Here is a 23,842-nt window from a genome sequence, read left to right on the forward strand (position 1 = left end):
TCTCAAATCATTTGGGCATAGTGAGAGAAAACTGTAAGTCTGAGACATGAAGTCTATAACTTATTCTCTTTATTATTACTTTCCAACACACATGAAGAGCCCAAGCTTGCTCAGGGAATAGGAAAGGGAAACATTTGGGGGCTGCTTGCTGGGATGATGTTCCTTCAGAACAAAGGAGACTGCTCTCTGAAATAATTTACTTGTTCTTATCTTAAGCAGAGGAAGTACTTGCTGCTTATGTACAAATTCAAGTTAATTTTGTAGTAAGGTACAAATTAATTACAAAGTATTTATGAGGGACATTTATGATGTGTCTAATGTATAGCAACTTTGAGAACTTATAGAAGCAGTGACAGGCAACTTTTGTCCTTTAGCAATGCATCATCTTCCTCAGCAAATGAAATAACAGACATAAAACAAGTCTGAGCAACAGAAGCCAACTCCTCTCTATGTAATTGTACAGCTATATATGGAATTATGTTATGGAGATTAGAAGTTCTGAATAAGGGGAATTGATAATGGCCGAAGTGTAAGGAAGAGGTGGAAAATGAGGTGAAGACTTGGAGTGTGGGTGGGGTATACAAAGGCAATGTGTTCCTCATGATGTGCCCGACAACATGTTAAGTGTGTCATATGCATGCTCTCATTTGTTCTCTACAAAATTGATAAGTACTACTGTTACCGATTTCCTTTTTCCAGATCCAGAAGCTAATGTTCAGAATCCTTAGAGCTGGCAAGCTGTGAGAGACAGAGAAGCTGGTCAAATCCAGGCAGTCTAGTGCTGAGGCCCACATACTCAGCAACTGTACTACACCTTATGGTGGCCTAGGCAGGCTAATAGTGTCTGCGTTTGCAAATATACAGATCATATGACTGGAGATGAATGTTTTGAGAGGTATGCATCAACCCAAGCCAATACCCCAAAAGACTCTCAATAGGATTCTTCCCTTTTGACCTGGCAGACCTTCTACCTCCATTGCCTGAGGGTAGGAGAATGAGGCCATTTCTCATCAGAGGACTTGCTTGTCTACAGTACTGCTCTATTGTGTCTGGTACAACACACAAAATTAGAGACTCTTTAAAGCCTCAACAAACCTTGTCTCTAGCATGAAAAGATCATGGGTAAAAACCCTATTCTGTTTCATTAGCAACTCTCTTGTCCTCAAATTATAACCCTCTCAAGGTCCCAAGGTGATGTCACTGTCTATTATCATGAGCACACAGGCAATGATGCTGTCTAGTGGGAGAATGACCTCCTCAATTTCAAGTGTGAACTCAACTATGATGAATGAGAGGCGGCCACGTGGCTTCTTCAGTCTTGGAGGGACAACTGAATTTGGCTCATTATCAGAGATTGTCTCACATTGAGATGGACGTAGAAATATGTAATATCAAAATCCAGACATAGAACAGTTTCTCCATCACCTTAAAACTAACAATACAAAATGTGGTGGCCTTCAAATCAGAGAAAGGATATGCAATAAAGAGCAATTATGCAGATTCAGCCTTCAATTGCTGATTATACTTTGGCTAGTGATATATACTCACTATAAAATAGAGCCATATCTTCCCCCTCCTCTGCACATGAAGAGATACATCAATCCCTTGCAAAGAACCTCTGCTCTCCTTTCCCTTTCTCTTTTTCTCATGCACAATTTGTTGCCTCCTCTGCTATGTTCCCTTAAACACTATTGTTCTTATCACATGACATTGTAATTAGTCTAATCCATGTCTTTCTGCCTTGATAGATTATGGCTTTTTTAATGCAAAGATTCAGTACATTTTGGTATTCCCAGGACCTTACAAGGCATCAGTGTCTGTGTCTTTCCCGTATCCCCGGTCCCTTACCACATCAACCTGACTTCTACGTGGTAGCAGCTGCATTTCTTTGTTGAGGGCATTCTCTGATCCAAGCCATTTTGCCCACCCTTGTGGCAGACCAGAACTAAAGGTGAATTAGTGTCTCCTGAGAGTACTCTCATCCAATGACTGATGGAAATCAATTTAACATACACCAGCTCGTTCTCCCCTTGGGCAGAATAGCTCTGAGGAGTCCTTCTATACTGGCTTCCAGAGTTGCTCATGGGACAAGGCTTCATTTGCCATCAGAAAATAATGGACTTATTAACACACCTTTTCTTGTTTGCCTAACCTGTCTTACTTCCCCACATCTCATCTCATCCAGCATATTACTTACATCCCTAACAAATGACTTTCACCTAAATCCTTGACTCAAGGAGAACACAAACTACGTAAGCACCCAATATACAGAAGGACTTCAATAAATGTCCTTTTAATAAAATTGAATTACAAAGATGCATAGTGTAGCATGAGACAAAACATGGAAGTGCTATGCTACGTAAGTGCTGGGAGCCTATCAGTCAAATTTGAGCACTTGTAAACACAACAAGCACCATGATTTCAGGATTTCCCTTTGCAGTAGGAAGGCGGCTGTCCTAGTTGTTAGTAGAGAAGAGTACATTATCGGAAGCTCTGGCTTCTATTTTTAGACCTCTTGCTGACATAGAAAACCTGTTTCCTAACAGTACTGTAGTGACCTTCCCACCCTCAGAGAAATGGTGCAGAATGCCTGAGGAAGAAACAAGTCCCCATTTGTGGAAGCCACAGAAGAACAGAGGAGGGAAATGAGAGCTTAGGTACTATTCGTTGGCAGACATGGTGCTTTAAGATCTCTTTTGACAGCTAAATAGAAAGTGCTGGGTTGCCTGGCAGTGCAGTGGCCTTGAACAGGATTTAGGTCTCCAAGCTGCTAAAGCTTGGCTCTGAGCCCAAGATGTCCAAAGAGCAATAATCTCTTTCTTTTTTTAAAACCTCACGTGAAAAAATAATTTTCCAAAATAAGGTAAAATCATGACTCTTATACAGTTATATAATTAATACATGTTAAAGATTTTATTTAACTCATTAGTCAATGAGGGAACCAGGCAGATGGTATAATCAGTTCAAAAAAAAACCTCAAAGAACTGACACATCTACAGATAAAAATATTGAAATAAATGTGCAAATGGAGGCAAACTTAGCCTCTTCCACAGTGGGGGAAGGAAGTCACTTGAACCTCTACAGGACAGAACTTCCATACCTATAAGCAAGGGATATTTTGCATTACTATTAGTTATATAATTTACAGAGTTATAAAATAGCTCCCATAGAATCAGAGTCTGATAACACTGAAAGGTATGCTGTATAGACAATGCATAGTTTTTTACTGAAGCATAATTTTTCCCTACACTCACGATTGTTAGATTTAATAATGCAATATTTCCCCAATAAGGGGGAATTAGACTTTTTCCCAGAGCTTACTTATACTTTTAAAATCCAGGTCATTTTCTTAACACTGTGTATAGGGATGAGAGTAATCAAATGCAGGGCAGAGATACCATGCTTGAGAAAAGTACATCTGATTGTTAAGAAAAAGATCTCAAGGTTTAGGAGGAAGATCCTTCCTTGATAGGGGAAGGAGGGAGATGGTAACAGAAAAGAAGTAGCTGATATTTCACATTTACATTATCTCATTCAGTTCTCCCAATGAACCTGAGAGTTAGGTGAAGATATTTCTCCTTTTATAAGATGAGGAAATGGGAGCCCAGAGTAATTAAGTAGCCTACATAGGGTCATACAAATAGTATATAGTAGAGCCAGGATTTAAACCCAGTCCTTTTGGCCCTGAAGTTTATGATTTTTTCCATTATGCCACACTGTACTGGTAAAGGATGATGTTAGGAGGGAGGGCAACGGTTAAGAATTTCCTGATCCCCACGTCAAACAGGGCAGTTCAGCAATGGTATCAAAGAAGCATGTAGCGATGTTTCTCATTGGTGATTGTCATATTTTTGTCAAAATTTTCTCATTCTGTTGAGTGCTCTGGAGAGATAAACAGAATTGGCTTCTGATCTCATAGGCTTAGCTTAAACATTTGATTTAAATGAATTACTTTTTGAATGAATTACTTTTTGAAGTTGAAGAAATGAAGGCCGATTAACTGGGTTAAAATGCCTTAAAAGTTGTTCTGAATCAGATTTCCTGGGATGCCACTAAAAGTTCCTTACATAAAAATGGCTTCTATTCTTATCAATAGCATTCATTGAACATTTACTGAATGCCTACTATGTGCTCAGTACTATATTAAGTGCCAAGGGAACACTACAGTGAATCAGATAAAAGCCATGCCCAGTCCAGAGCAAACTAGAAAAGATTAGACACATATAAAAATCGACCATAATACAATAAGATAAGGGTTATAGGGTTATAGGAATGCAAGGAAAGATGATATTCATATAGGGAGAATCACGAAGAATTTCATCAATTAGGTATCATTTGGCTTTGGAGAATACGATTTTTAACTTGGAAACAGTTGTGTATATGTGTGTGTATCCTATCAGCCAATTCCATTATCATAACTCCAAACATAGTATAGTTTCTTCTTAAAAATTATTAATGCAAAAAATTCTATTTCCAATTTGTCAGGGCCTAACAAGTTGGTGAACTTGTTATTCATTTCACAAAGTAGTAGAGGATTCAATTAACATGAGAGAAAGTCATCTTTAATTCTATTTTTGTTACTTCCTAAAAGGAAAGGATATGTCATTTAGGTTCATGAAAAATTCTCAGGTCTTTATATTTCAAAACTAATTCCAAATGGCATTCAAAATCATTTTCTTCTAAGGCTAAATGGCTCTTTATTTATTATTCACCCCAATCCCAAATAGCAAGAATCTCATGTTTTCTAGCAATCCTTTGATGACATTTTATTATAGCATAAATAGAAATATATGTAAATTATTCTTACAAATTGTTCTCAACCTGAAGGTTCCATTTAGTCTCTGAGATCTTTAAAATAGGAAATGAAGCTTGTTACCACAAGCAAAGTGTTCTGAATCTCCCAAAACATAAACTGTTCACTTTAAGGTCACTATGATCCTGCAATGAACAAAAAAGCAGCAGTTCAATTGTATTAGAAAAGGCTTAGTAAAAATGCCCTCTCTGTGATGCTTGGTTGGGCATACACGTTTTGTTTCATCTGACATTTCTTGCAGAGTGACTCAAGAGCTTTTCAGCAAATTGTTTCTGACTTGTCCTTAATGCCTGATTTTCTTTTATTTAGCACCACAATATACCATCTACTTGTAGGTCATAATTAGTAGAAGACCAAGTATATACTAGACACATAATGGGTACTCAATAAATATTTGTTGATTTAATAAGCAACTGAGGATTTGTAACATGCAAAAATACACAGAATTCAGCAAATGTCTGCAAATTCAATTTTCTGATTAACAAACTCAACAAACGAGTATAAGTTCTATTATACTGCCATGTCTTCACCTAAAGTATTTCTTTCTTTTTTTTTTTTTTTTGAGACAAAGTCTTGCTCTGTCGCCCAGGCTGGAGTGCAGTGGCGCAATCTCCGCTCACTGCAAGCTCCGCCTGCCGGGTTCACGCCATTCTCCTGCCTCAGCCTCCCGAGTAGCTGGGACTACAGGTGCCCACCACCACGCCCGGCTAATTTTTTGTATTTTTAGTAGAGATGGGGTTTCACTGTGTTAGCCAGGATGGTCTCGATCTCCTGACCTCGTGATCCGCCCGCCTCGGCCTCCCAAAGTGCTGGGATTACAGGCATAAGCCACCGCGCCCGGCCCACCTAAAGTATTTCTAAATATTTTTTAAAATCCACACTCTTTGCTGAAACATGTGAGGCTTTCTCATAAGGAAGTCATATGACCAATAAACATTTTAATATGATACTAGCATTTGTTTGGTGAAGCAGAAGAGTAAACTGAAGCTCATTTCATTATTACATAAAATGTGATCTTTGTTAAATAAACTTTCTACTCATCCTGCAATTTTACCTTCTTTCTATAATTTAGTGGTTATAAACTGGGGAGATTTTGTCTCACAGAGGACATTTGGCAATGTTTAGACACATTTCTGATTGTCACAACGGGGGTGTGGGGGATGTGGTGCTACTGGCATCTAGTGGGTAGAGGAGGGGGATGCTGCTACACACCCTGCAATGCACAGAACAACTCCTAACAAAAAAGAATGATTTAGTCCAAAATGCCAATAGTCCCAAGGTAGAGAAAGCCTATTTTAAATAAAGAAGCTGGCTGCAATAATCTCAAATTCATGATAGCTACATGGGTTTTCCAGACATGAAGAATGTTTATGCATAATTCCCAGAAACAAGAAAGGTGTAAAAGGTGGTTGGGTCCTTCCAAGAAGTCCTGTAAAGCTAAGAAGAAAAAACAAAACAAAACAAAGTTTACAGAGAAAAGAGAATGGAAATAGGATAAGATGGGCATTATTTCAGTAAAGATTAGCATAGAGGATATTGGAAGATCTAAGTTGTAGTCTCCAAGATTTCAGTTTATATTAAAATGGGTTTGACAATGTATTTCCTACACAGGCATATTTTTACAATCCAATGAATGCACAATAATGACAGTAATACTACTACCATTACTATAAATAACAGTAACTATGCTCTATTAAGGAATCATTATATGCCTTCCGTACATTATTACTAATTATCACAATTACCATCAAAGTAAGCATCATTATTTCTATTCTGCAGAATTAACGGGCTCAGAGAATTTTTGGCAGCTGTTTAAAGTTGACAGGTGGTAATAATCAGAGCTAGTGTTAAAGATAAAACAGACTAGTAGCGACCATACTTCAAATATATCTTTAAGTAGTATGACCCAAAGTCCAGGTTTTCTCAGGACTGTCCTGGTTTCTGCCTGATTTTCCTGTATAATTATTAATAGCACTCACTTTCTCTTAAAAGTGATCACTGTTTATGAGATGATGGATTCTCTCTTTTCTCTTTAAACTGTGGAGAAATCCACATCAGGCAAACTGTGGAGAAATCCACATCAGGCAAATATAGAAACTTGCTGGCATTCTCAAAGCCTTTTGACATGTATCTGAGCCATGTGTTTATTTGTCCATTTACTTATCCTTGTGTGGGAGCAGTTGACAACTGGTGGCCATTTGTGGGAAGGACTCACAGAAGATGCTATTTGGTTCTTGATATTTAAGCTACCTTAGGTGTTAATTAATTGCTTTGTCTAGATTTTTTTTTTTTTTTTTTTTTTTTCTGAGACGGAGTCTCACTCTGTTGTCCAGGCTGGAGTGCAGTGGCATGATCTCAGCTCACCGCAAACTCCACCTCCCAAGCCCAAGTGATTCTCCTGCCTCAGCTTCCCGAGTAGCTGGGATTACAGGTGCCCGCCACCATGACGGGCTAATTTTTGTATTTTTAGTAGAGACGGGGTTTCGCCATGTTGGCCAGGCTGGTCTCGAACTCCTGACTTCAGATGATCTGCCCACCTCTGCCTCTCAAAGTGCTGGGATTACAGGCGTGAGCCACTACAACCCATCTGTATGGCAATTTTCTAATTTCTATCAACATGGCTTGTCCAAAGCAAATGGTTTCGCTAGCTGTCTCATCAGGCTGTGGGAATCAGTAAACATCCAGCATGTTTACTTCTCTGAATGTTTTACCCTTTGCACAAACCTGGAATGTCAGCAAACAAGCTGAATGCAGTAAGACTGGTAAAACCATTTGAGTATGAGTTGAGCAGAAGAATCGATACATAATTTACGGTGAATTTTCAAGGAGATTAAAACAGCACAGTGGGTTAGATTGTGGGGCCATTTCCTGTTTTTTATTTATTTTTATTTTTTTTATTTTGAGACGGAGTCTTGCTCTGTCACCAGGCTGGAGTGCAGTGGCTGCAACCTCCACCGCACTGGGTTCAAGCGATTCTCCTGCCTCACCCTCCCGGGTAGCTGGTACTACAGGCGCCTGTCACCACGCCTGGCTAATGTTTGTATTTTTTTAGTAGAGACGGAGTTTTGCCATGTTGACCAGGCTGGTCTCAAACTCCTCACCTCAGGTGATCCACCCACCTTGGCCTCCCAAAGTGCTGGGATTATAGACATGAGCCACTGCACCTAGCTTTTTTTGTTTGTTTGTTTTTGTTTTTGTTTGAGACGGAGTTTCACTCTTGTTGCCCAGGCTGGATTGCAATGGCACGATCTCGACTCACAGCAACCTCCGCTTTGATTGTGGGGCCATTTCTAATTACAATCATGACATTTAAAAAATTTCTCTATTCTTTCAGATTAAATGCCTTAAATTCTCCCTCATAAAGGGAGTGCCATGAAGAAAAGTCATTACCTCTCCCTTGTGATCCTCCTATCCTCCAAGGCTCTCTCTTTCATGGGCATCAAAGCACCATGCAACGCAGGAAGCCATAATAAGAAACAGTGCTTACTCATGTTCAGATGTCAAGGCTCTGACCCTTAACTCTACATCTTCCTACTTCTTCTGTGTGCTTTATTTTCCCCCTTTGTCTATTGAGCTAATGGCAAGAATCTTTATGCTAGACAAAATCTTTTTATTCTAAAGGAAATTTAATTTCTGTATATATCAAGAACATATATTTAATATTCCATTCCCATCCAAGGGCCACACATTAAAACAATTGTGGCGCTTGAAGACACATTAAATTATTTATGCGAAATTGCAAAGTGAAAATGCCACTTTTTTCTATTTGTGACAAGAGAGAAAAATAATATCATTTCCATCTTGGAACTCAAAGATTTCCCTCTGTTTTCAAGTAGGCTTTTGCCTTAAGAGGACACTGGGAAATAACTAAGGATAACTAACAAATAGTGACTAATTGTCTTGGTGTTACACAGGATACCCTATTATTTCCCAATGTTTATTTTTAAATAGAATCCATCATAATGCTTTTCAAAAAATAATATTTGGCCAGGTGTGGTGGTTCATGCCTATAATCCCAGCACTTTAGGAGGCTGAGGTGGGAGGACTGCTTGAGCCCAGGAGTTCAAGACCAGCCTGGGCAACATGGTGAGACCCCCGTCTCTACAAACAATACAAATTTAAAAATTAACTGGTCGTGGTGGTGCATACCTGTGGTCCTAGCTACTTGGGAGCCTGAGGCAAAAGAGCAAGGCTGCAGTGAGCTGTGATAGTGCCACTGCACTCTAGCCTGGGGGACAGAGAGAGACCCTGTCTCAAAAAAAAAAAAAAAAAAAGAATTAATAAAAGTAACATTTATTGTTAACTTAGAAAGCTGTGGTAAATACAAATATATATATATATATATATATATATACACACACACACACATAACATTAACAAGTGTTTTAAAATATAGTCATTATGAATAATAGAAAACATTTTTGTTATCTAGGTTTTGAATATGCAAAATACAGAAGTCTCATGTATGTTTATGAGCAATGTAAGTCATTATAATAACTGAGTCGTATATATTAAGTATTTGTTGTCCATATTATCTGGCTTAGCCCTGTTTCACTTCCATATTACCTCCTAACGCTTGTGATAAATAGTCTTCTGATTCAGGCTTGTTGGTTTTTCACCTGAGCCCACTCCAGTGCATCTGGCTCCGAGGCCATCATTTCCCATCCAATCTTTCTGCTATGACTTTGTTCATGCTACAGAGCACAATATCAAACTCATTGTAGATAGTCCTACAGGCAGTCCCTATGCTCTTCCATGTCCATGGTCAGTCCTCACTTTCATCTATGGAAAGACCATGGAATTTATAATAATTCCTGTTGTTCTCTAGCCTCCTAGTCTGATCAGGAGCAGGGCCAGGCAAAGTTGGCTTACAGACCAAATCTGGCTTATCACCTGTTTTGTAAATAAAGTTTTACTGGAACACAGCCACACTCATTTATTTACATATTGTCTACAGCGATTTTCACTACAAAAGCAGAATTGAGTAGTTATGACAGAGGCCTTGTGGCCCACAAAGGCTAAACTATTTAATATCTGGCCCCTTAAAAAAACGATGTTGACTAGGGCACTGAGTTTTTAAGACAGCTCAGCCAGGAATTAATAAGTTTGTCAAATCCAGTTACAAATAGAGCTTTTCACTCACATCCATAAGTTATATCTGCAGACCAGAGAATCATAAATTTAGCTGGGAAAAGTTAAGCTGACTTTACTGATTTTCCTCTTCTATTGCCTCTCTATCCTAGGTACCTACTCTGCAGCCCAAATAGAACATTTCTTCCTTGGCAGGAGCACAGAGTTTTATAACAGCCCTTTGATTGCCTTTAGTCCTTTTAATAGTTCTATTGTTATCATCTAACATATATATTGTTCAATAAGAATGTTTTAATTGAATTAATAAATGAAAAAATGTGGATCAGCATTTTCAAAGCTTGCTATCTTTGAAATGTGTTCCACGAAAAGGACGGTCTATCTGAAAAACAAAAAAATCTATGGTCAAATAAGTTTGGGAAATAATGACACACTATTTTTTTTTCAGGAACACCATAGTTTACATAGGTGTATTAAAGTTTTGGAGAAAGGGAGGGTGACATCAACAAAACGGCACAGTAGGCAGCTCAAGCTCTCAAAAAAGAGTAGAAACTGTTAGAACCAATTTTGTCAGAACTCTGTAAAACAGTCAAAAGTTTACAGCAACCAAATGTCCACAAAATCAAGAAAAAGGTAACTTCGAAATGGTTGGAAAGTTTTGTGGTATTTCCACTTGCCCTTGTCCCATTCCCTCCCTGGTATGGCAGTAGTTTTGGTTTAAAATTGTAGTAGCCTACACTCCTAGTATGGGGCCCTGGTCCCTTGATCTGGAAGGAGTAGACCAAATCTTATTCACAAATTATTTTGTGTGTCTGTTCTAACCTTTCTATAGGCTACCGGAAGGACAAATGCAAGGAGTTTATATTTGTTTTCTAGGGCTACCATAACAAAATACCACAGACCGAGTGGTTTAAACAACAGAAATGTACTTTCTCACAGTTCTAAAGGCCAGAAGTCCAAAATCCAGATGTTGACAGGTTTGCTTTCTTTTGAGACTTCTCTCCCTGGCTTGTATAGATATCTGCCTTCTCACATGGTCTTTCCTCTGTGTAAACACATCCCTGGTGTCTATTTTCTCCTCTTCTCATAAGGACACCAGTCATATCAGATTAGAGCCAACCCTCACTTAAACTTAACTAACCCTTTTTAGACCTTATCTCCAAATATGGTTACATTTTGAGGTACTGAGGGTTAAAGGAATATGAATGTTGGGGGGACACAATTCAGCCCATGACAATGCTCATCTCTGTTTTTACCTAACTCAGGATGGAAAGGCAGTGAGTATTAATTAAAAAAATACTGTAAGTCAAACTAAAAATCTTAAAGGGCAAAATATTACAATTGAAATATACAATAGACCATCTAAAAGCTTGGAAGTAAAACCTAGAGAGAGTTTCTTAGGGAAATTAGGACATTCAAAATCGACCATGCATATGGCAAATTTAGAAAGCCACTGCATTTTCAGGGAAATATGTGTGCTCAGAAAAGACCCGAGCAAACCCTTAGCTTTCACCTTGGGCTGATCCCTAGATTCAGTTCAAGCCCAGCTAATTGTTGAAGGGCTCTGGCATAGAGCCAATCTGCAAAGACTGGGAGAGTTATGTTTTGTTTGCTTGGTTGGTTGGTTGGTTGATTGGTTGCTTTGTATTTTGGCTCCAGATATTCAAGAAAATCTCTCATAAAATTCTAGCTGAACACAGGCTGAGAAACAAAGACTATAGTGACCACACATGAGAAGGAATATTACAGTCTTTGCAGAAATAGTTTTGGAAAGTCACTAAGCAAATGGCCTACTATACCCTTCAACAATCAAAACATTCAGCAAACTCTAGAGAAGGTAGATAATTTTCAGTTACCACATTATGATAAATATACAGTTTTCAACAAAAATCACAATGCATAAAAAGTAACAAGAAAGTATTGGCCAATTCAAAGGAACAAAATAAATTGATAGAAATTATCCCTGAGGAAGTTCAGACACTGGGCTTACTAAACAGGGACTTTAAAACAACTGTCTTAAATATGCTCAAAGATCTAAAGGAAAACAAAGACAAAGAATGAAAGGAAATCAGGAATATTATGTAGGAATAAAATGAGAATATCAATAAAGAAATACAAATTATAAAAAAATTCTGTATCTGAAAGGTAAAACAGAAATTGAAAATTCACTAGGGTAGTTTAACAGTAGGTTTGAGCAGGCAGAAGAAAGAATCAGTTAATGAAGATAGGAAAACTGAAATTGTCAATTCTGAGGAGCAGAAAGAAAAAAGAATAAATGAAAGTAAACAGCCTAAGATACCAATGGGAACCCATCAAATAGACCAATATACACATTCTGGAAGTTCCAGAAGAATAAAGAGTGGAAAGAATATATGAATAAAAAAATTTTGAGAAATAATGGTTCCCACATTTTATGAAATATATAAATCTACAAATCCAAGAAGCACAATAAGTTCCAAGTATGGTAAACCCAAAGAGATCCACACTGAGACATATTATAATCAAACTGTTGAAAGCCAAAAACAATGAGGACACTGTAATAACAGCAAGAGAAAAACAACTCATTACATACATGGGATCCCTAGTAAGACTATCAACTGGTTTCTCAGTGGAAACCTTAAGGGCCAGAAGACAATGGGATGATATATTTAAAGTGCTGAAAGAAAAAAAAACTGTAACTGAAAGTTTATATCCAGCAAAACTGTCCTTAACAAATGAGGGAGAAATTAAGACATTACTAGACCAGCAAAAGCTGAGGGAGTTCATTACCACTTGGCCTACGAGAAATGATAAAGGGAGTCCTTCAAGTTGAAATAAAAGGATGCTAAACAGTAAGTAGAAGTCTTATGAATAAATAAAGATCTCCAGTAAAGGTAAATGTATGGGCAAATGTAAAAACACTATTATTGTATTTGGAGTTTATAACTGCACTTTTATCTCCTACAGGACTTAGAAAGACAAATGCATAAAAAATTATTAGTTGATTTTATTGTGCGTGCAATAAAAAGATATAATCTGCAACAACAAAAACATAAAGGAGAGAGAATGGTGTTGTATAAGAATGGAGCTATTGTATGTTATTGAAGTTAAGTTGGTATCATTTCTGACTAGGTTGTTATAAATCTAGGTTGTTAAATGTAATTCCCATGGTAATCACAAAGAAAATACGTGAAAAGTTAACAAAAAAGGAAATGAAAAGAAAATCCAATGGTTCACTATTAAAAAAATCAACTAAACATAAAAGAGGTCATAATAGAGGAAATGTAGGACATAAAAAGCTATCAGATATTCAAAAAACAAAATGATAGAAGTAAATCCTTGCTTATCAGTAATTACTTTAAATGTAAATGGATTAAACACCCTAATCAAGAGACATATATTGGCAGAATGGATAAAACAAACCATGATTCAACTATATGCTATCCACAAGAGACTCACTTTAGTTTCAAAGTCACAAGTAGGCTAACAGCAGAAGAATTGAAAAAGATATTCCATGAAATAGTAACCAAAAGAAAGCTGAGGTGGTATAAGTCAAAAATTGTTAAAAGAGACAAAGAATGACATTACATATGGATAGAGATCTCTAAAGATGTTCCATTTATTATTAAAAATGGTGTGTTGAAGTCTCCAACTATTACTGTAGAAATGTTTATTTCTCTCATCATTTTTGTCAATATCTGCTTTATATATTTTGGAGCTCTGTTTGGTGCATATGTGTTTAGAATTATTATATCTTAATGAGTTGACCATTTTATCAATATATAATATAATTGTTTTCAGGCCACTAAACAAGCCTCAGTAAGTTTTAAAGTATTAAAATAATAAAATGTATCTTTTCCCACTATAGTGGAATGAAGCTAAAATCAATAACAGAAGAAAAACTGGAAAATTCAGAAATATTTGGAAATAATACCATCTTAATAAATCAAAGAAGAAATCACAAGGGACATAAGAGATGAATGAAAACAAAAACACAACATACCAAAACTTATGGGATACAGTGAAGGCAGTGCTTAGAGGAAAATTTATAATATAAATGCCTACACTTAAAAAGAAGAACAATCTCAAATCAACATAAACTTACTCCTTGAAGAACTAGAATAAGAAGAGCAAACTAAACCCAAAGTTATCAGAGAAAGTAAATAATAAAGATTAGAGGGGAGGAAGACAGAATAGAAAAAGAGTTGCAGAATAAACAAAACCAAAAGTTTGTTTTTTCAAATATCAGCCAAACTGATAAACATTTACCTAGACTGACAAAGAAAAAAAGAGGACTTAACCAAAATCAGAAATGAAAATGGAGTCATTACTATTGACCTTACAGAAATAAAAAGAACTTTAAGAGAAGATTATTAATAATTTAGATAACCTAGATGAAATGAACAAATAAGTAGAAACACACAATTTACCTACACTGATTGAAGATGAAATTAAAAATCTCAACAAACATATAACAAGTAAAGAGATTGAATCAGCAATCAGAAACTTCACAACAAAGAAAAGTTCAAGACCAGATGGCTTCACTGGTGAATTCTAGCACACATTTTAAAGAAAAATTAACATGAATCTTCAAACTCTTCCAAGAAGTAGGCAAGGAGGCAACACTTGTTAACTCATTTTATGAGTCCAGCATTACTCTAATTCCAAAGTCAGATAAAATCACCACAAGAAAAGAAAATCACAGACCAGTATCCCTTTGTAGTGAGTGCTTGTAATTGTATGTTGTCTTGGCATCCATTTTATATGTAAGTTTAACTCTCTCATGCCAGAAACAGGGCTCAGTCACCCTTGACATATTCTCATATTCTTCTTCCCACCTGAATGGTAGCCACAGGTAAAACTTAGAGGCATCTCTCCTGCCTAGCAGGGAGAACTCCCTGCTTTCCTGCTACGTCCTTTAAAGAGACCATTCAGACATTTGCCTGCGAACTTAAAGTGATCACCTCTCAGTTACAAAATGACCACTTGAAACTATTACCTGCTCACTTTAAAACCACCAATTAAAGCCCCCCAGTGGGAAGCCTGTTTAGATAACACCCTAGACTGAATAAAAGCATTGGCCCATGGGTCCCTTCTCTCTCTCTGCCTGTGCACCCTGACCTCTACATGTGTGCAGTCTCTGGGCATGCTGTGTACCCTCCAGGGTACATAAGTAGTAAAAACTCTTAAACTTTCACGTTGTGGCTGTGTCATTAAAGCTGTTCTGACAATCTGACCCCTGACAGTGGGGCAGCCCCAAAGCGTACAGATGTGGATTGCCTCTGCTGGTGCTCTTTTGTCCAAGTCTCTTAGCTGCTAGGAGACAGTAGTTAACAGCTAGATTGATAGAGTTTCATTCAAAACACCCTTATGAAGATGTATTTAAAAATCCTTGACAAAATATTAGCAAACCGTATCCAACAGCACAGTAAAAGGATTACACACCATGACCAATTGAGATTTATTCCAGAAATGCAAAGATGGTTCAATGTAAGAAAACAAATTAAAGTAATATACCACATTAATAGAATGAAGGAGAAAAACACATGATCACCTCAACTGATGCAGAAAAGGCATTTGACAAAATTCCAACATCCTTTAATGATTTTTAAAAACACTCAGAAAACTAGAAATAGAAGAAAACTTCTTCAACATGATAAAGGGAATTTATTAAAACTCACAATTAACAACATGATCCAACTATAGGCCATCTACAAGAGGCATACTTAAGGGTGAAAAATTGAAAGCTTTTCCTTCTAAGAAGATCAGAAATAAGACAATACCTGCCTTCACCACGGCTATTTGGCATTGTATTGGAAGCTTTATCCAGAGCAATTAGACAAGAAAAATAAATGAAAGGCATCCAAACTTGAAAGGAGGAAGTATATCTTTATTCACAAATGACACAGTCCTATGTATAGAAAACCCCAAAGAATCCAAAAGAAAATTACTAGAGCTAATAAATTCAGCGAAGTTGTAGCATACAAAATGAACACACAAAAATCAGTTGTTTCTATACACCTGCAATAAACAATTTGACAAGAAATTCAGAAAAAAAGCACCTCCATTTATAATAGTATGTAAAAGAATAAAATACCTAAAAATAAGTTAACCAAACATGTGAAAGTTTTGTACACTGTACACTGAAAACTACAAAACATTGCTGCAAAAATCAAAGAAGACCTAAATAAATGGAAAGACATCCCTTATTAAGTCATGAGTAGGAAAACAATATTTTTAAGGTGTCAGTACTACCCAAAGTTATCTACCGATTCAATGCAATCCCTATCAAAATTCCAACAGCCTTTTTTGGCAGAAGTGGAAAACTCAATCCTCAACTTCATATTAAATCGCAAGGGGCCCGGAATAGGCAAAATAACCTTGAAAATGAACAAAGCAGAAGGACTCACAATTCCTAACTTCAAAACTTAATACAAAACCACATTATCAAAACAGTGTCATACTGGCATAAGGATAAATGTGTTGACCAATAGAATAAAATTGATAGTTCAGAAATAAACCCACACACCTATGGCCAATTGATTTTGACATGGTTGGCAAGTCCATTTAATGAGGAAAAACCAGTCTCCTCAAGAAATAGTGCTGGGACTCAGCCGGGCACAGTGGCTCACTCCTGTAATCCCAGCACTTTGGGAGGCTGAGTCGGGCAGATTACCTGAAGTCAGGAGTTAGAGACCAACCTGGCCGACATGGTGAAACCCCATCTCTACTAAAAATACAAAAATTAGCCGGGCGTGGTGGCACACGCCTGTAATCCCAGCTACTTGGGGGGCTGAGGGAAGAGAATTGCTTGAGCATGGGAGGCGGAGGTTGCAGTGAGCCGAGATTGTGCCACTGCACTCCAGCCTGGCCAACAGAGCAAGACTCTGTCTCAAAAAAAAAAAAAAAAAAAGGAAAAGAAAAAAGAGAAATAGTGCTGGGACAACTGAATTTCCACATGCAAAACAATGAAGTTGGACCTCTCTCATACCATATACAAAAATTATCTCAAAATGAATCAATTACCTAAATGTAAGCATTAAAACCAAAAAGCTATTTTTTAAAATATAGAGGTAAATCTTCATTACCTTGGATTTGGCAATTGATCCTTGGATATGAAACCAAAGCATAAGAAACAAAAGAAAAAATAGGTAAATTAAACTTTATCAAAACTAAAGGCCAAGTGTGGTGGCTCATGCCTGTAATCCCAGCACTTTGGGAGGCCAAGGTAGCCAGATCCCTTGAGGTCAGGAGTTTGAGACCAGCCTGGCTAACATGGTAAAACCCCATCCCTACTAAAAATACAAAAATTAGCCAGGCGTGGTGGTGGGTGCCTGTAATCCCAGCTACTCAGGAGGCTGAGGCAGGAGAATCACTTGAACCTGGGAGGCAGAGGTTACAGTGAGCCGAGACTGTGCCACTGCACTCTAGCCTGGGTGAAAGAGTAAGACTCCATCTCAAAAAAGAAAAAACAAACAAACAAACAAAAAAACCCTAAAAACTTTTATGCATCAAAGGACATTATGAAGAAAGTGAAAAAACAATAAAGAAAATATTTGTAAATCATGTCTGAGGAAGGTTTAATATCCAGAATATGTAAAGAACTACAATTCAATAAAATGACAAAATATCCAATTGAAAAATGGGTAAAGGGCTTGCATAGATATTTATCCAAAGAAAATATACAAATAGCCAGTAAGTACATGAAAAGATGCTCAATGTCATTACTCATTAGGGGAATGCAAATCAAAACCACAATGATATACCATTTCACACCTCCTAAGATGGCAATAATTTTAAAAATGGAAAATAAGTGTCGACACAGATGTGGAGAAATTGGAACTCTCATACATTGCTTGTGACAAAATGGTGCAGATGCTGTGGTAAACAGTTTGGCAGTTCTTCAAAATGCTAAACGTGAAATTATCTTATGACCCAGCAATTCCACTTCTTAGTATATATCCAAAAGAATTAAAAGCAGGGACTCAAACCTACTTGTATGTAAATATTCACTGCAGCATTATTCATAATAGTAAAAAAGATGAGAACAATGTGAAGTGTTCATTAACAGACGAATAATGTTTTATATATACATACAATGGAATATTTTTCCACCATGAAAAGGAATGAAATTCTGATACATGCTACAACATGGATGAACCTTGAAAATGTTATGCTATAAAAGAAATCAGTCACAAAGGACAAATATTATACGGTTCCACTTCCATTAAATATCCTAAATAGAGAAATTCATAGGGACATAAAGTACATTAGACGTTACCAGAAGTGGCAGGGAGGGGAAAGGAAAAGTTATTTCTTAATGGTTACAGAGTTGTTATTTGGTGTGATTGAGAAGTTTTGGAAACAGACTGGTAATGGTTGCACAATATTGTGAATGCAATTAATGCCACTGAATATAGTTTAAATATATATTTATATAAAACAAATAACATGTGTTATATAATACACACACATATCTATATAAAACACCACGATTTAAAAACAATAAAATGCTTTGGGAAAATCTACATTAAAGAAACTACATAACTATTCAACAGTGCTTTCCAAACTTGTTTGACCTTAGAAGTTTTACAAATGGACTACAGTTAACATTTCAAAGGACATTTATGAAAGATAGAAACAAAGTACAAGTGATCATAATTTTGAAAGGGAGAAAGATGGTCTGCAGTAACAAGTCCCCCTTGTTAAAGTGCAGACTGCTTCAGCAGGGCTCAGATGGGGCCTGAGATTTGGCATTTCCAACAAACTCCTAGGTAATGCTGATGCTGCTGGTCCTCAGCCCACAGTGTGAGTAGCAGGGGATATAATAGTACTATATATGAAGAATAGCACTATTCTTCATGATCCTGTTCCCTACCATAGCCAATTTGATCAACTGATCTGAAAGCAAAGATGTTAATGGATAATAATCAATAATTTATTATGCCTCCAATGTAGCATAGTTATAATTTTACATGGGTTTCTAAGACAAATACCTTATTCCAAAGAAGATCCTCTGAGAAAGTGATACATAGCAACAAAGAAGATCAATATGGGATGGGGATTGTCATACTTTATGCTGGGGGCAGATGAGGTGGAATTATTTTTTCAAATACATATAAAGTATGCCAGATCTATGTCTTACTTCCATTTATATTTGGATTGCATACTTGAATTATGGCAGATCACTCTTTCTCATAAGAATAAGAGAAAAAGGAAAAATGAGAGCAAGAGAGAAAGGGAAGGGGGGAGCAGGAAGAAGAGGGAAGAAGGGAGATAGGAGACAAGGAAGGAACGAAGGATAGGAATGATAGTGCCATGAAAAACTAGATGTTTACATAATTCTTTTCAACAGTCAGATTCTCATTCAACTCATTTTTGAATATCATCACTTTGCTGATAAATCAATTAGATGGGGTTAACTAGTGTAAAATGTTTCCTTCTATAGTTTACAGAGCACATTCATTCACTGGTGATCGCATCTAAGAACATGTCCCTGTCAATCAGAACACCTGAGCAGACTATTGTGCTAAATGCAGATGAAAGGTTGTGCTGACACATGCTAGGATAACTCCTAAAAGTGGGGGAAAAAAAAAAACAGTTATATACAATTCAACCCAAAGAACTTACAGGTCAACTTCCATATTTAAGTAGCTTATATCACTAGGATAATTGTATTGGCCTCAGGCATTTTACCCCTGCAGTTAAGAAAAATGTCCTTAAAGTTAGGCAATTTCTGCCTCTTATAAACTCTGCAACCTTGAGAAAATTAATGATCTTTATGCCTCAATTTTTTTCATCTGAGAAATGGAGGTAATGATAATTATTGAAGAATGAAATAATACATTCACTGGCACACAGCAAGGTTCAAATATATGTCAGTTCTTAGCATATGCGTGTGCTAATCCCTCATCAAAAAACTTTTTTTCTTTCTAAGGTTTTATATAGAAATGCAAATGAACCTTGAAGCAAAATGCCCAAAATTGAAAAAGTCAGATGTAAAGGATTAAGAAAGGTACAAACCCACGGAAAACACCATGGTTAGCAGGCCAGGAGGGCAACAGGATATTATGAAATGAGGGAAGTGCAACAAAATGGTTGAAAGTTTAGGTTTTTGGAATCAGAATGATGAGACACTGAGTCTCAGCTTTTCTAATTACTGTGATGTGACTTCAAGCAATTTAACCTCTCTAACACCATGTTTCCTCATCTGTAAACATTTACTAGAGCAATAAGCAGATTCTTCTTTTGTGAGGATTACACTAGATAATTTTTTAAACGCACTTAGCACAGTGCAGCAATATATGGTAACTTAAAAATTATTTTGACTTCCAGCAACATACTCATAATGCCACTTATCAGGAAAGATAAAAACGAATATATAATGGTATGACCCAGCTTTCTAAACGCTTCCAAGCCAGTTGGGTAGGCTAGACAAGCAGAAAATGTACAAGACAACCAATGTTCAAATTTTCAAATTTCTGCTTTTAAATGACATTTCTCTTTTTCCTGTTTATTTTTCCCATCATTTTTTTTTAATCTATCTTGCATATAAGAATTCAGGAAACTTTTCCACCTTGAACTGGATGATCTCAAAGGAAATATTTCATTGTGGAGAGAAAGGGAAAAAGCAAACATATATAATTTCTTGTGACTTGCCTCTGCCTTGTCTAATTTATTTCTCATTAGCAGAAAAATGTTTGTTACAAAATAGAATTTTATAGCCAAGAAAGAGAAAGTATCTATTTTGCTTTGTTTTGAGTAATCAAAAAAGAAAAACAAAATCAAGCAGAGTAGAAAGTGACCATGGAGAAGAATTCATCATGGCAGATGCTGACGTAAGAGGGGCCAGGACAAATTAAAAATACTTGGAGCATTTCAAAGATGTCTACTGAAAATTGTTTTGGTAATATCGTGGTGCCTGTTATTCTGTGCCTGCAAATATATTTTTTAAAATCACAATTACGTTTCAAAAGGTAGACTTAAGGAGGGCTACAAGGGGTCCTCTCAAATGAATGAGTTAAAGAGGTGAAAGAAGAGAAAAACACATTGATAGTCCTGGTTTGCATCTATCAAAATTCATTAGTAATAAGTATCCAAACTATTTTAAGTATAAATCCTGTTATACAAAAGTATGCATAAGAACACACTTGTACTTTCATTAGGAAAAGAGAGTTCTGAGGGTTATAAGGTGTTTTTCAAGGGTCACAGAACTCAGTACCTTTCTTTTCATATCCCCACTGCAGAAGATTACACAGACATGAGCAAACACATTAAAAATAATCACAATTACTGTTTCAATAAAAATAGAAAAATTAGTTATGTTTCAAAGAATAACAACACATCTCTTTTACCACAACTCCTTGCTCCTTCTTTTACCAAAAGATTTTGCCTGGGGAGTTGAATTAGCCATTGTACCCCAAATTTCCTCATTTCTAGAACCCAACATGGACTTCTGAAGAGGTTTAAAAATGCAGTGTTTAAGTGCTGCCATAACTTGTGTTTTCACTGCCTTTGAGGGAGGCCTCAAGCCAAATTCCTCTTCTTTCAGATCCTACAGATTTGTTGGGTACTGAGCCAACTAGGGTGTTTCTTGCACTGGGCTGCTGATCCTTTGTTGCATGAAGACATACACATTTCTACAGGAGAAGGCAGCAAGTAAATAGATAGTTCATGGAAATATTAGCTCAGAAAGCATTAGGAGAAAATTCCACAAAGGCAATAAATATCTTCTCCAGCAAAATGTTAAGCAGGGAATCATCAGACAGTGATTTACCTACTGACAAAAGGTAAGAGAAAAAGAGAACTGCAGTCAGGCTAGTCACTGGATCTCTGGAGATAAAAATGGACTCTTATTTTGTTCAAAGCACATCTAGGATGCAATAATCCTTGCTTTACACCATATTTACTAAGGTAACAATATGGACATAAATTGACATTACTGTTTTGTGTTTATGTCTTCAGTTAATTTTCTTTGTTATATTTCTGTACATCATTTTTCATTGGTGGTCAGAGGATATAAAGAAGGAGTGGGGTAAATTCAGAGGTGTCAAGAAAATGAGAGTAATCTGCTGATTTAAAGAATGTCATACAAAAGGAGGTGGATGTTTCTGACTCATCCATAACTCAAAATGCAGCTCCATTTTGACCTCATGACCAGGCTATTTCATCACTACGAGGCAACCGCTGTTGATGTCTACAATGTTGATGATCCTAAGGTCAAAAATAAAAAAGCCACCACCTAAAAGCCTATTTTAATAGAAACTTATGACAATGAATTCAGTTCAATAGTTTTCAGCTTATATTTTCCAAATCCAAAACTCTTCAGGGTAAGTTGCCATTGCTTAACAGCCATTATCCAAAATACAAGTGGGAATGTTATCATTATGCACCTCTGGGTAAAACTTTTTTTTTTGCAATCTCACCATCATTTTAATTTTATTCAAATCTCTAGCCAATTGCACAGATGTTAATGGAGCTGTATTTTTGCTTCAATGTCTATTGCAATATTCTCATTGCATTCTGCAGGTCCTCCAGTAAACGTTACTTGCAATATTTTTATCAACAGTTTTGGATCAGTCACAGAAACGACCATGGTAAGTGCTGCAATGCCACTGGCAAGAGAAAGACATGACTCAATTATGCTGTGAACACAAACTGTCAAATTTTCTATTGTTCAACTTGCAGGGCCTCCTGTAAATGTTACCTGCAACATATTTATCAACAGCTTTGGGTCAATAGCAGAAACTACAATGGTGAGTGGGACTGAGCATTGAAGCCATCGTGTGAAGGAATGGGATGTGGGATTGAAGTGCACTGTGGCATATTTGTGAGACATTTACTGAGTGCCAATTTCCAACTTTGCTCACCTCTGAAAAGCAATAATTTATACTACTTTATTTTGTAAAGTCATTTGTCAAGTGTTCATTACTCAATATTCAGTAATCTTATATCCATCATGCCAGAGAAATTTTTAAAACATTTGATGTTTTAATGGTTTTCTGTAGAATTATCCACAATAAACATGATGCATGGTTATGGATATTTAAATAGGTGCATCTCCAATGCTTCAGAAGTATAAATTTCAAAGTTTGAGAGATGTAATAGTATAGCCAGTTTTTTACAGTTAATGGAATTTTTAAGATAGTTGAGCCTCCCTTCGATGCCACATTCAAGATATATGCCAGAGGGCTGAACTTAGAAAAATACACACACACACACAATTTTGTTGGCAAGAGAAAGTAGTCCCAAGTCCATAACAATTATACCATATGCATGCCTTTTCCAAAAAAAAAAAAAACAAAAACAAAAACCCGTAAACTTAAAGCTAATTAGAAGCTCATTATACAGTATGAGTAAACATGTTTCATATATGTGAAAAAGATTTCAGATGCTACAAAATCTACCAGTGCATTTTTTTTTTTTTTTTTTTTTGAGACGGAGTCTCTCTCTGTCACCCGGGCTGGAGTGCAGTGGCACGATCTCGGCTTACTGCAACCTCTGGCTCCCAGGTTCAAGTGATTCTTCCACCTCAGCCTTCTGAGTAGCTGTGATTACAGGTGCACACCACCATGCCCAGCTAACTTTTGTATTTTTGTAGAGATAGGGTTACACTATCTTGGCCAGGCTGGTCTTGAACTCTTGACCTCAGGTGATCCGCCTGCCTCGGCCTGCCAAAGTGCTGGGATTACAGGCGTGAGCCACCACAGGATCTCACTCTTCTGCCCAGGTTGGAGTGCAGATCATGGCACACTGAAACTTCAAACTCCTGGGCCCAAACGATACTCCTGCCTCAGCCTCCCAAGTAGCTAGGACTACAGGTGCACACCACCACATCTGGTTAATTAAAAAAAAATTGTGGAGACAGGATCTCACTATATTGCCCAGGCTGGTCGCAAATTCCTGGCCTCGAGCAATCCTCCTGCCTCAGCCTCCCAAAGCACCAGCATTAAAGGCATTAAC

The 23,842-nt window shown here is 36.9% G+C and overlaps 1 protein-coding gene across 2 annotated transcripts in view; it reads left to right on the forward strand.

Moving 5' to 3' along the window:
• GLRA2 (glycine receptor alpha 2) overlaps positions 1-23,842 on the forward strand; it is a 213,211-nt gene that overhangs the window by 21,290 nt on the left and 168,079 nt on the right. Inside the window, exon 3 of one of the 2 annotated variants that reach the window (XM_054471731.1) lies at positions 22,409-22,476. In XM_054471731.1, coding sequence (XP_054327706.1) covers positions 22,409-22,476 — 68 coding nt within the window. Of the gene's footprint in view, positions 1-22,408; positions 22,477-22,567; positions 22,636-23,842 lie in introns of both variants that reach the window. The other variant, XM_054471732.1, reaches the window with a different exon arrangement.

This window comes from Pongo pygmaeus, chromosome X (assembly GCF_028885625.2).
Source record: "Pongo pygmaeus isolate AG05252 chromosome X, NHGRI_mPonPyg2-v2.0_pri, whole genome shotgun sequence".
Classification (NCBI taxonomy): Eukaryota; Metazoa; Chordata; class Mammalia; order Primates; family Hominidae; genus Pongo; species Pongo pygmaeus.